Source organism: Poecilia latipinna, unplaced genomic scaffold (assembly GCF_001443285.1).
Source record: "Poecilia latipinna isolate Pla-1442-1.1 unplaced genomic scaffold, P_latipinna-1.0 Scaffold17, whole genome shotgun sequence".
Classification (NCBI taxonomy): Eukaryota; Metazoa; Chordata; class Actinopteri; order Cyprinodontiformes; family Poeciliidae; genus Poecilia; species Poecilia latipinna.
Genome location: NW_015112633.1, coordinates 706,822 through 720,790, shown reverse-complemented (window position 1 = coordinate 720,790; position 13,969 = coordinate 706,822). Strand labels below are relative to the sequence as shown.

Sequence of the window (13,969 nt, the reverse complement as noted above, 5' to 3'; positions counted from 1 at the left end):
AAGTGGAGAAAAATACATTTTACTGCAGCAGAACAGGCTGTTTTGCAGATGTGTACCTCCCAACTATCAAACCCCGTCATTCATTACAAAAGCACAACTAGGGTGAAGCTGTCATGATGCTGCATTTAGTGCTCTGCAAACTTATTTATAACTTTTAAACTTCTTTCACATTTTGTCACATTAAAACAACAAACTTTGACGTATTTTATTTGGTGTGCATTTGTTTTCAGCAGCCCTGGGACAATATATTTTCAACCCGGCTGATGGTGCTTTTGCATCTGCAAGTGTTTTAGGGGCATGTCTCTGCCAGTTGTGCACATCTAGAGACTGAATGTTTGCCCATTTCACTTTGTAAAATACTCCAGGCTTAGTCGCAATGGATGAAGAACATCTGTGAACAGAAATGATTAAGTCCTGCTGCAGATGTTCATTTGGATTTAAGTTTGGACTTTAACTGGGCCATTTTAACACACGGATATTCTTTGATCCATACTGTCTATGTGTTTAGGGTCACTGTCCTGCTGGAAGGTGAACCTACTGTCACCTTTAGGCGAGGCTGCTTTTTTACAACTTCACAACTACCTACCTGAGTCGTTTGGTGATGCTGTCAATCCTCTAATGTTCTCTAATAAAATCACGAGGCCTTCGGAGAACAGCTGGAATAAATTATACAGAGTACCCAATATATATTTTTGTTTCATACAATTTTGTACACCTTTGTGTTTGTCTATCACATGGAATTCAAGTGCAATCTGTTGAGTTCTGTGTTTTTGATGGAAACTTTTGCAGGGCTTAGCTCCTTAGCTCCACGATTGACTGCCAAAAGCCACAGAAATGGAAAATGGGTGTATGAAAATGACCTGGGAAAAAAAAGTGTGTTGGATGTAATCTCACAGCTCAAAAATGGTGCAATCTGTAAGGTGATATATAATGCAATTTGAGACGTTAAAATATAGTAGAGAGTAGACAAGAGTGCAGGCAGGATGGTTGATAGATGCATATTTATAGATATATATTCCACCATCCTTGTCTGTCATATTGTTTTGGTGCGATTGTGATTTGTGTGGGTGCTGAAATAGCCCTCCTGGATAAAAGCATATCTGTCCCCCTCAATGGCCGCAACAATGGCACCAGGGAGAGGCCCTAACTTAATAATGATACAGCGGAGCAGACACACACACACACACACGCACACACACAGATGGACCCAGTCAGATGACTTAAAATCCTATCTTTCACAGTTTCTCGACACACACAAACACAGACAGTATAATTAAGTTTTATCTATTTATAGTATTGAGCTGATTATGCTGGTTGAAATCGTGTTTGTTTGCCAGGGCTGCAGATGAAAGCTGAGAGCCTGTTACTCTCTGATGTTATCACCCACACATGACACTCTAGTATTATTCTATTAGGACCAAGTGTGTCTCTTTGTGTGTGTGAGAGAGATCCGTGAGTGGGAGTCAGAGAAGGGGGATATGGATATGAAAGAGCGAGGGCAAGAGTGTGAGTGCGCAAGAGTGGGTGTGTTGTGGAAGAGAAAAAGAGATAAAAGTACGAACTGAATTTTCATTAGATTACACTCATGAGAAGAAAGGGACATTTCTTCCATTTTTACTCATTCTTTCCCAGCGAATGTTTTCGGGGAAAGGTATTTCTGCTCTGACCAAACCCTCCCACCCAAACTGTGACTCATGTGTTTTTACATGAATCTCACAAAAAATTCTAACAAGACGTACAAGCGTGTTTTATATAAAATAACTATTTCCAGTGGCGTTTTTTTTTTTTTACTTATAACAAGACTTTAATCTGCTAGTTGAACTAGAATTTACATGTATCAATATTAAGAGATAATTTATTTATTACAAGCTCCTATGTTTTTCTTGTAAGATAGTTTTATTTCAAGTGTGCTAAGATATCTGGACTAAAAACTAGAACAAATACACCAGATGTTGTGTTTTTGCAGTGTAAAGAATGAGAATCTCATGAATCGGTACACATACTGACTTTGTACTGAAAATAATTAGGACAATTGCGTGCTGCTGTTTTTTGACATAGTAACTTACTTTTTGCCATGGTGTCACTATCTCTCTTTTTTAGTCATTGGCCGACCATCTTTCAGTGCTGTAAGCACAGTCTGTGATTGCGGCTTAGTGGACAAAGAATAACCCGAGGGTTATAACACATTTTTATTTCTTATCCAGACTTTAAATTATGCTTTTTCATATTAGTTTTTATGAGACTCACGGCGTTTGAACATAAAACCCTCATCTAGCTGGATTTTATTATCTGGATTTTCCTAAAATCATGAAATTTTGGCTTCTGAGATAGAAAACTGTCAAAGACTATAAAAGTTTAGAACGAGTAATCTATTTAAAAGCGCAGTTCCATTCCTATGATCCATTGTAAATATTCAAAAAATAATAATTATATTTGTTTAATGATTAAACCATACAATGTGTCAAGTTTATGTCTCTGATTTAAGAGTCGAGGGACCAGAAAAAGCAATGATGTGGAGCTTTCTTGATCTCACGGTGCATTGCTTGTTCTCAGTCAGAAACTCAAAACCAAAACCATCAATGAGTTTAGCAAAAACTCAATTAATGATATGGCAAATTAAAGATAAGTATTTGAAATCTAAACATACAAACTATTCCAAACCTGCAGAAGCAAATTTCAAATTTAGAGTTAAGTACACCATCATTGTTGCAGACAGCATCTGCATAGCATAGTATGCTCTTATGTAATGTTGTTACTGGTTCAGTAATGTGACATTTGAGTAGCATTTGAGACATTTCAACTGACATGGCAGAATTACTACAACAGATATGCAGTCGTGCATTACCTGTAATCTGACAGCCGTAGAGCTCGAACCGCAGTGCGATGCCATTCTTCCAAGCCTGAGGTCTGATTCGAATGAAGCGTGTCAAGACCGGCTGAGGGATTCGGTTAAGAACCACGTCTGTGGCGTCTGTGTTGGCATGGAAAACCTGTTTGGACAGAAGGTAACAGATAAGTTGATATCAATATTAGACTGTTACTCGTGATAAAGCAAAATCCTGTGTTATCGCGATAGTTCTTGGAGTCTCATTTCCAGTTTATGACTGCACTTCTTATTTAGGAGTTGTTTTAATTAAGAAAGGGGTGGGAGTGAGGGAGTGGCCTGAGTCGTATTTCAACCAAAAGCAGGGAGAACTTTAATCTCCTGGGACTTTTTTCAAGCGAGCTGAAAGATTATTTCCCCCCTGGATCTTCTTCATTTCCACTGAGGTTTAGGGTCCAGGATTGATTAGTTCGATCAAACCCACTGAAGGGGAGTGTCTGTCTGTTACACATTTCTACTACCGGTACATCTTTGTGGATGTTTTCTAAACATAGATGGCAAATAACATGGCATTGGTTCAGATTATGATATTGTTAACTGATAACTCATTTACATTGTTTTATTATCTTTTAAGAAGAGCTCGTCTCATCTGATGTCAGAGGAAACTTTTCGGTTGAATGAAAACAAATAAAAATCTGAATTAGTTTGGGTTTAATTGGACGTGGAAGTTCAGTTCTGAGATTTTAGAGATGTAAGTCATTAGTAATTTATGCCATCCATCCATCCATACATACATACAAAAAATCTTAGCTTTTGTACAGTTGGCTGCGAACATCTGGAGACTGTGGAGGCTTGAATACGGCAACTGAACCACATCACCTATTTATGTATTTACATTTTGAATGATGATGTTTTCATTGTATTGTACTTTGCCTTAGGCATGTAACTGTGTTCTTTAGAACATTGCTGTGTTTTCATATCCTAAAATATTACCAGCAATCCACAAATCGTTAATATTCAGGACTGCAATGAGTGCTAACAAAGACAAATCTGTGACCCTTCGTGAAAGTTCACCGTCTTGGGGACCAGAATTATTTGCCCTTTTTTTCAAGCTTGGCAGCATAACACCAATATAGTTCTCATGAGTTAATATGAAAGTGAGAGCCATGAGATCAGAGCCCAACAAAAGAAAATCACAGAAAAAACATGATTTTACATGAGTTAGTGTTTCTTTTCCCTTTATTAAACACACTCTGTATAGTAAATACATAAAATGAATGGAGTCTGTTGACAAAGGGAGGATTGAGCTCAAAGGTTTACTTCCACACTCCTGTGCACAGTCTAAGGGCATGCAGTGTGTGATAAATCAAAGATGTAAGTATGTGGAGAGGAAGCCTCTTCTCACGTCCTCTTGACTCAACCACACACACGCAGGAAAACATCGTTAAATCCTCACACACACAGTGCAGAGATAAACGCCCTCTGTCACCCTTCAGTGCACAAACACACTCCGCCGCGCTACATCCAGACAGAATGGTCGCTGCTCACACACAGACGGCTTCCCTTTCCTTACATGCTGCCCTCGGAGTCTCAGCACACAGAAAAACATGCTGAAAACGATTTCCTCTGAAACTGTGCACATATACAGATAAAAAGAAAATTGAATGCAAGTGCACATGACCAGAAGCACCCTTTTTTGTCTCTTGACATCTCGGCTTCATATCTCTGTCGATCTGACAAAGTGTCAAGTCTTCCCCCTCTCTCCTTCTCTCTCTCTCTCTGGCAGCCATCTCCGCTGGAAAACACAGCTGGGCTTCTGCTTTCCTGCCCTCCTCTCTGTCTGTCTCTTTGACAACTCCATCTCCCTCCATGCTTAGATGATTTACTACTGTAAATTTAAGCGGAAAAGAAAGCCTCTTTGTAATGTTACACTGCTTTTGTAAAGTATTCAAATCCATTGAAGCATTTCACACTTTGCCATGTTACACAAACTTTGGCATATTTTACTGGGAATGTTTATGACAAACTATCAGACACATATTTTCAACTCTCCAATAGTGAAAATCTGAAGAGTGTGGCCTGCAGTTTAAATTAGGCTTATCCTCATGTGGATAAATCATATGCCGTGATCTATGGCTACGTTCTCACAGCAGGTCTTGATGTATAATTCTGAATTCTTGCTGAAATCTGAATTTTTTCGTCAGTAGTTTATACAAATAGTTAAAAGTGACTACAATCAGACTTCTGTGCAAATGACTAACAACCCCAAACTGTTCACAGAAGTAATAATACATGGAGAACTTTATGGGTCAGTTTGAAAGTTTATGGAGCAATGACAGCCAACAGAATTGTCACAAGATCATAGCAATACAAAGGAAGCTAATAAAATGAAAGCACAACTAATAGCGATGGCTTTTTGCGGAACATTGATTGCAACTTCTGAAGAGAAGTCTGTTTGGATGTGTAGTCAGGCCAGAAGTGGTTGGATTGTGATGTGATGGGCTTCAGTGAACAGACAACTTTCATAAGTTCATAATTATAATTACCAGTCATTGTTTATGTCCAGATGTATTGCATCTGGCTTCTTCTGGTGCAGAATTATGATGCATGTCTCATATCAGAGACAAAAGTTCAATTAAATGCAACATGACCATTAACTATTGGATATGTGTTCCTCATCTGGAAGGGGCAGAAATAAGATTTTTTTTTGGTGGGGGATGAAAAGATTGGAATTGGACCGTTCTTCCAGGATCGCTCTTCCTACATTTGCTATATTTATGTGTTCCCTTGTGGAAAACTACTTTCTTTCAACAATGGCTTTCTTCTGTTTGCTCACCAAATTGGTGAGCTTGATGTAAAATAGCTGTCATGTTATCAATTAAACACCACACAGGTGGACTCTCTTTACTGCTGTAATAATGCTGGTTGCACTTAGGGGAATCAAAGTAATCCAGGAAAAAAAGCATTCCACAGTTTTATTTTTATTTGCAAAAAACGTTAAAAACTCTGAATAGTTTTTTCCACTTCAGTTTTGGGTTGGTATATCATAGAGAATCCAAACAAAACCCTTTTAAGTTTGTGGTTGTAACGTGACAAAATGCAAAAAACATGCAAGTCGTTTGACTGATCTTAAAAGATGCTGTTCAATTGAGCTGATGATTCAACTTAATGTGGTTATTAGAGAGAAAGGTGAGCTTTATTTAACTGAGCCAAAGGGCATTTAATTACTTGCTTGGTTACACATTTATAGGTGTTTTGTTTTTAGGTGTATATGTGTGTCTCTGTGTTCCAGTTATTATTTTCCTCCTGCTCTCCATCAGTTACACAACGGGACCCATTGGGGGGGAGAGAAAGCAAGACATGGATGAAGGGAGACTCTGACTGGAAAGGAGCCACTGGGCCAGCTGGGTACTGAACCCGTGACCCAGTGGCTGAATGCTGCAAAATCGCCCCCTGTGACCTCATGTCCCTACAAAGGCCTTCATACCGGAAACCGTGACCACCTAAATGATGGAAAATCGCCTAAAGGCCATACAAGAATTAATGGGATTGTGGTACAGGCTGTAATTACAAATGTGAGAGTGTGTGTCGGTTTGTGTGTCGATGTGTAAAAGTGTAATTATGAGGTCTCACTCTGAGGAGTTTAGAGCTGCTGGGTGCTTTCTGATTTCCCTTGGTGCACAAAGAAACATTTCCTCAGCACATGTACACACGCTCACACACTTACATACTGTATTGAGCCATTGTGCACTTGCATGTTCATGTGAAAGTCTATCCTTGTTGCTGTCCTTTACAGGCTCTCAACTTTCAAGTGAAGTGTGGAGTATCAGTGAGCGTGACGGGCCCCTAAGTGCTGTATACACGCTTCGCTTTGACAAGATTCTGAAGTCCCTTTATTCTAAATTATTTGTTGTGTTCAGGGTCAACAAACAGAGTTGCGAGCAAAGCTGCAACTCTGTTTGATCTAATACCTCTAACTCTGAGATAACAGCTTTTTTATCTGACTTCCATGGGAGCAAAATTACACACATCTTACACATGCTCACATGTATATATATATCTCCACTAAAATTTATTTAAATGTCCGTAAGAGAGTTGCACCTCAACCACAGGCTGCATGTTTAAACAGGCAGTAATTTGTAAAATTGGCATTTTTGCATTTGATATCATTTTATAATGTTATTCACTCACAAAAAAACATAGCTGGAGTGTAGCTTTGATTTATGCATGTTTGAAAAATCCTTGAGTTTCCCATGGCTGCCATTTGAGGTGACTAAATGCTTGCTCTCACAAAGGCCAACATATTTCCATAAAACCCCTTCAGACTAGTGGCAGCAGCAGCAACTGGCACAAACTACTCCTCAGTCCAACGCTCCTAAGAACGGTTGTACGTGGCATAACAGAGGAGCAGTGTTGTTATGACATGCTGAAGGCGGAGTGTCAGAAAGAGCAGGAGACAGAAGGCCAATTTTAAGGAATCAACTTGTGAAGTCAAATTTATTTTTGGTCATTTTTGATGAAGCATTTTATAACAATTGAAGATAACATAGGTACTTGATTGTGTTATAAATGGCACAATGTGCCTGGAAAATACATAACATTGCCCTTTAGATGTTGTTCTTGGCAGAACTGATAGAGTTTCTTTAAACTGGTTAGTTCTCAGGTCTTAAAAATAACCAACTGATTGAGGTTAGGGCCATTCCTGAAGCTTAGACCCACAGTCACACTGTGTACTATTGAACATGGCATATTAAAAAACATGTGCATCTGAAAGTGGTTGAATGGAACCAGCAGAGAAAATTGGAGTTGGGTAATTGCCCACTACTGGCACAGATCCTCCACCCAAACTTACCCTTACTACACTACTGAAATGATGTTGGAATGGGACCATCAACACCAGGAAAAACAAGCATGAGAAAGTGGAGTAAACCAAAGACTCAGACTATAGCTAACGACAGCATGGCATGGGAGAGCAACAATAAAAGTGGCTGCAACAAATACCTGGAGGAACCATTGGATACCTCAGGCTTGTTCATATCAGCAGCTGCTAATCAGCTTAAGTGCAAGGGTTCTACCTGGGTTGGCCCTCCTTCAGTCCAGGGAGATTTACTGCAACAATGATTATTTTTAAAATATTTTTAAAATAATACATATAATGCAATAAATGCATCAAGACAGAAAATCCATGAGTAAAGAGAAAGCAGACAACATCTTTCTATGGGATCCATATGGGAAAGCAATGAACTATTAATTGGGCCTCAAAGGGGATAATAAAATGTTGATTTTGTAAATGAATTTAATGCACACGGGGACCCAAAAGAGTTCTAATATGTCTGACAATCTGAACAGAACTTCAATGTCAAAAAGAAAGCAATATTAGATTCTGCAAAATGTTCAGAGCAACTATCAGAAACACAAATGCAACTATATAGTAAAAGTGATATGAAAATAATTCAGCAAGATGGAAATTATATTTGAATTTGTTGCAAAACTTAAGGAAACCCAGTTGTATATGTCATATGTTACACTGCTGTGAGCTTTACTACAGTTTTTATCTTTGCTCACTAAAAGGAAAGAAAACAGTTTTTCCTGTGCTAGCTCCCAGGTTAGAGTTAGAATCCACAGAGAGGAGATGTAATGGGATATGGAGCATCCCTGGGGGAGTTAACTCCTAAATTCACTTTTAAGAGTTTCTTCCTGGAAGGCATCTGCAACAATTAGCTGATGAACTACACCTGTGACCTGGCTCAGGTTGTTAACTGCCTGTGCACGTCTGTCTGCATTTGCTAAGCATCCACGTTTTTCAGAAAGGGACGAGGTAAGATTACACCAGGAAGATAAGCAGATGCTAACCTACCAAGCCTTGCATATTGAAAATTGACGTTGTACCAAAACAAATTGGTACAATCGGTGCAAACAGAATCTTGAAAACATAAGAAACAGACGACAGGTCAGAGAGAAAGATAGGCTAGATTATAAAACAATATAACAATCCTTAAACATCTCACTTAGAATTGTTCCATTCATCGTTCAAAATGTGAAAGCATGGCACAATGGCAAAACTACATAAACATTTTAATCTACCTAAACTAACAGGCCGAGAAGGAGAGAAGCTCTGCAACAAGGAAAACTATTTGAGGTTCACATCGCAGCCTGGTCTTTATGTAAGAATGAAAAAAAAAAAAACAACAACAAAGAAATAGTTTAAAGAAAACCTTACAAGGCAGCTTTTTACGACAAGTCGTTCGGCATTCAGAGTAAACACGTGGAAGAAGGTGTTTTTGTCGGATAAGTATAAAATAGATTTTTTCCAACCTACAGGCAAAATGTTGTGCTTAAGAATGGCTCATGTCATGTTTTCAAATGGCCCTAAATCTAAGTGAGAATTTGCTGGTCACAGATACTCACCATAAGCAATTTTTCAAAGATAAATGGGCAAAAAATTCAGACTTTTTGTGCAAAGCTTACAAACTTACACCAAAAGACGTATAGGTGTGAGGACAAAGTATTGATACAATATACACAAATGCATGCCCACTTGTTGAATTTTTATTTAACAAATCTGAAAACCCACATATATTTATTCAAACTTTATAAAATCAGAGTAAAACAACATTGAAGTTTGAGACAAAACATGAATAACATTAAGGGGTGTGAAGACTTGCAAGGTATTTAAGGTATTTAATTGTATTTTACAGACTAATTACATTAAGTGGAGGAAACTAAAGAGAGAAAAGGATATGTACAGGTACGTACTTCAGTACGTGTGTCTGTGTGTGTCGGGAGCCTGTAGGGCCACAGTCATTCAGCCAGAGTCGACCCACAGAGACCTGCTGAATTATGCAAATGTCCGTGCTGACTCTGCTCTCTACGCATGTGTGTGTGTGTGTGTGCTCTACGCATGTGTGTGTGTGTGTGTGTGTGTATGCATGTGCGCGCATCAAGTTATAAAATAGTAAAATGCCTCCCACATCTCCTCCCATTTCCTCACACCAGGACAAATATGCACTTCAGGGACTTCAGGGAGGTTACCTCTCTGTGACAGCTACATCCAGGTGTGTGTGTGTGTGTGTGTGTGTGTGTGTGTGTGCGCACGCGTGTGTGTGTGTGACATGTCTCCAAGACAAAATTACAGTTGGCACCTTTGTAATATCTCCCTTTGTCTTGTTTCTCTCTTCTGGTCTCAGCTTTTCTGTCTTCATTTGTCATTGATTCATCTCTCCACTTCTTTCTGCTTCTCCCTCACCTCCCAACCTTCCTCCCTTCACTCCGTCGTTTTATTTTCTTTCCTCCTCCTGACATGCTTCCAGGCTGTGTTGCTGAGACCTCCAATTTATCCAGAGGGATTTGTGGTCAACACCCCTGTCTGCTATTCTCATTATTCCCGCTCTCCTTCTTGCCTCAATTCATCCATCCATCTCTCTCTCTTTTGCTCTGTGATTCCCTTATGAACACTTCTTCCCGCTGTCAGCCTGTTCCCTTCACTCACCTCTTCCCCTCTGAACCTCGTTTTTCTCCCTCTGGCTTCCAGCTCTCTTCCGCCCTCTTCACAGCTCATTCTTTCTATCAGTTTAATGCTTGACAACCTAACATTTTGCACTTTCTGTTTTCCAAATATTGTTCATGTTTTTCATTTCAAAGTACCTCTTGCTCCTTTCTCATGTTGCATTCCTTCATCCATCTTTGTTCCTCTTGAGTAAAGTTTTTCATTTTTATACGACTTGGCTTGGTTCCAGTGGTGCAATGACCACAGAGAAGTCTGCCAGCATTTCTGAGGACTACATGATTACAACTGGATTGCTTTAACATTTATTAAAAAGAAAGTCAGCAGAAAGTCTCAAAGTATTTAAGATGCAGGCTATATGTCTCAAAGTAAGACTTTATCATGTTTTTAACTTTGCGGACAAAATGCTTTTCTGTTTCATGATATTGATGACTTCTGATGATTCTTAAAACAATGAATGCTACTCTCTCCAGAAACACGCAGACAACTATCCACACACTCACATCTGAGGGCAATTTAGAGAAACCAATTTACCAAAAAGTTATGTGTGTGGACTGTGGGAGGAAGCCAGATGGAGGTAGTCTGCACAGGAAGAACGTGAAAACTCCTTGCAGAAAGATGCCAAGTCAGGATTCGAACCCACGACTGTCTTGCTGCAAGGCAACAGTGCTACCAATTGCACCAGCCATAAATAAATAGTGTAAATACATAAAAAGTAGAAAAAAAAATGTTTTTGTAACCTTGTTTTTTCTTAAAGCAACTGCATTCAGAACCGGTTCCTGCTTAAAACATGTTTTCAAGACTTTGTGTTCAGCATTACCCAGCTCAGGTTGGACCCGCATGAGTTTGTCTTTTTTGATTAGTGCAAATCAAACACCAAACCTCAAATTTACTACTTTTGTCGTACATCAAGCATTTTTTTGCAGTGCTTGCACTGTACAATGTACACACGAGATGTGCAAAAAAAAAAAACAATGTAAGAAATAATATTTTCCTTTTTTTTTCTAATTTTGGAGATTTGCACTACCCCCAGGGTCGTGCTGTCCTGGGAAGTCAGGCATGTTTTCTATTTTAAAAACTGCCTTTTATTTCATCCACCAATACCTCCACAATGGTGTTGTAAGAATGATGTAGCAGCCTTGAAATGTTGGTTATGTTTTTCAGCATCTTTGGTCTTGCACCTTTGTTTTTTTATGTTGTCTTAGGTCTCTGGGTACAACTATAAAAATATTTATTATTTTTAATAGCCAACATTTCTAACTTAATTTTCAATGATTTGTTCTCTGAAGATCTGTGTTTGTCCTGACTGTACAGGATTTCCAAATAGGGGCAACATATGTCTGAAAATTATCCTTCGTGTTAAAGTCAGTTTGAGTCCCTTTTGGTTCAAAACAGGCATTAAACGACATTATCAAAACCATTAAAGATCACACAAATCATCAGGATGTTGCGTGACAGCAGCACCACCCCTATGGGCTGCCTCCCAGATGTTTAAGTGACTGGAGTGAAGTGGATGGTTTATTAAGGGCCACTCATCTGAGACAAATGTTAACATGCAAGAAAAATGAGGTCGAAAACGCACCCATCTATGAGTATGCGTGTATAATGTCTGTAAGTATTGCATTTACAAGGAAAATTGCACACTTAATGCACATTTAATAGCTTTATTTAGAAACTTTTAATCATTGTGTCTCCCATTTATTGAATAGTTTTACTTTTACTAGTTATTTCAGAACACCTCTAAGAATCATAGCATAGTTGAACAGCAATCGTTGATGACTTTCTCAGACACAAAGCAGCGGAAGAAAGCATAAAATATGGCGTGCTGACGGACGGAAGGAAAGAGGAATGGAGAAGGTGTAACAAAAAGGGGAAGACGGATATTAAACAGATGTAAAGATGGATGAAGAGATTTTAGGAGAAACAGGGAAGGAGAGTAGAAGATAAAAAAGTAACAAAAACACTGATGGATAAATACATAATTACAAAAACAGAGTCTGAACATTTGTAAACAAAATTACTAAAAACCGAGGATGCAGAACAGTTGCAAAGGCTAGTTAAGTAATTTTCACAGAGGACAAGCAGTGAATTAGTTGACATTCACTCAATTTAATGTAGCACAGCTTACCGTAAATATCTCAACGCACATTAGAAAACAAATGATGTAACTCGCACAAATTTGAAGTCAGTTCAGTCCCATGATTTAGAGAGATTCATACTCTTTGACATACATTTCAATTTGCTTTTAGTGATAAATGGCCGACTTGTTACACAAACTGGTAATTAAGTTTAAATCAAATCTCCAAACAGTTCTGTAATTCTAAATATTTGGTTTGCCTCCATTCTTTCACAATGAGATAATGATTCTCAGACCTACATTTAATGAAGTGACTGATCATCTGAACGGCAGTATGCACCAGGGAGCAAAGAGGGTCAAAACATCCATACCAGCACCAAATGTTTTCTGCTACAAGCTGGCGTTGATTTATTCTAGACACATTCTCACTACACACACACTCACACACACACTTCTCCCATTCTGTGTATCTGTTGGTATTCAGCTTTCTAGGGTTATTGGGGAATCAAAGAGGATTATGGGTGGTAACACCAGCGACTAATCTGGAAGCACTGGTCATTAATCTGTTTTGCATGTTTGATTTTATTTTTTTTTTCTATTGTTTCAAATCGTAGTCTGGTGTCAGCATGCCATTAAACTGCAGTTGCTGAATGAAATACATTAAAACTACATAACAGTTTCTGTAAATCCTAACTGCAATAAAAACCCTGCAAGTTTTGCAAATTTTCATGTTTATTGAGATGATAAAAGGTGGAAACTTCTGCTCATGTTTAAAGCTGCTGAACACATTAGCAGGAGACAGAATTTCTTTAGGTTCTTTTCACTCAGTCATTCCCATATGTTTCATTTCCTTCACTGTTTTATCCATCTATCATTTCTCTGGGAGTCTTATGGGATCTTTAGTCCACAAAGAGACCCCAGATGGTCACACTAAGCAAAACACATGCATCTGCTAGTATGTGCATTCATTAGCGTTCGTTAAGGAATAAGCGTTTACAGCACAAGGCTAGACGTGGCGATAGACCACAGTGAGACCACAGACATGGGGAAGAATGGCTGCAATGGAAAAAAAAAAACCCAACCACAGCCACTGAGCTACTCTTCTAATTGGATTACGTTTTTACCCATTAAGACCCAAAAAGCTGCGTGGTTTGTTTCTACCTTGAAACCGCAAAACTGCAGCATGCTCACTGAAGATATATCATGATTTTACACCTCTGGCAGAAACAACTCGGGGACCTGCTCAGCCATGTTTCCATTCAGCAGGGCTCTGACCAGAAAGTAACACGAAACAGATGTGATGTGAAAAACAGAATGAAGAAAGTATAAATGTATTTACAGTCGAGTCAGCTTCAGGCTTGGAGATACCAGTTCTCTCTCTTAGACTTTGTTGTAAACCTTTAAAGGGCTCCAGCTGAATGCCAGTTGAGCAGTTTAATTGGAGACACTGGTTAAAAATTTGGTTTGTGGTCAATTACAGCTGCGTATGGTGCCTTGCAAGTGATGCAAGACATCTGCATTCCACTGTAAAGTGGAAGGAAAAGGACAAATGATGCAAAACATT

The 13,969-nt window shown here is 38.8% G+C and overlaps 1 protein-coding gene across 3 annotated transcripts in view; it reads right to left on the bottom strand.

Annotated features, from left to right (window-relative positions):
• The window catches only part of LOC106948550 (neuropilin-2-like), a 118,369-nt gene that overhangs the window by 48,974 nt on the left and 55,426 nt on the right, over positions 1-13,969 (bottom strand). For all 3 annotated transcript variants that reach the window (XM_015034308.1, XM_015034300.1, XM_015034316.1), the window contains exon 8: positions 2,846-2,990. In XM_015034308.1, the coding sequence (XP_014889794.1) occupies positions 2,846-2,990 (145 nt within the window). The remainder of the gene's footprint in view (positions 1-2,845; positions 2,991-13,969) is intronic.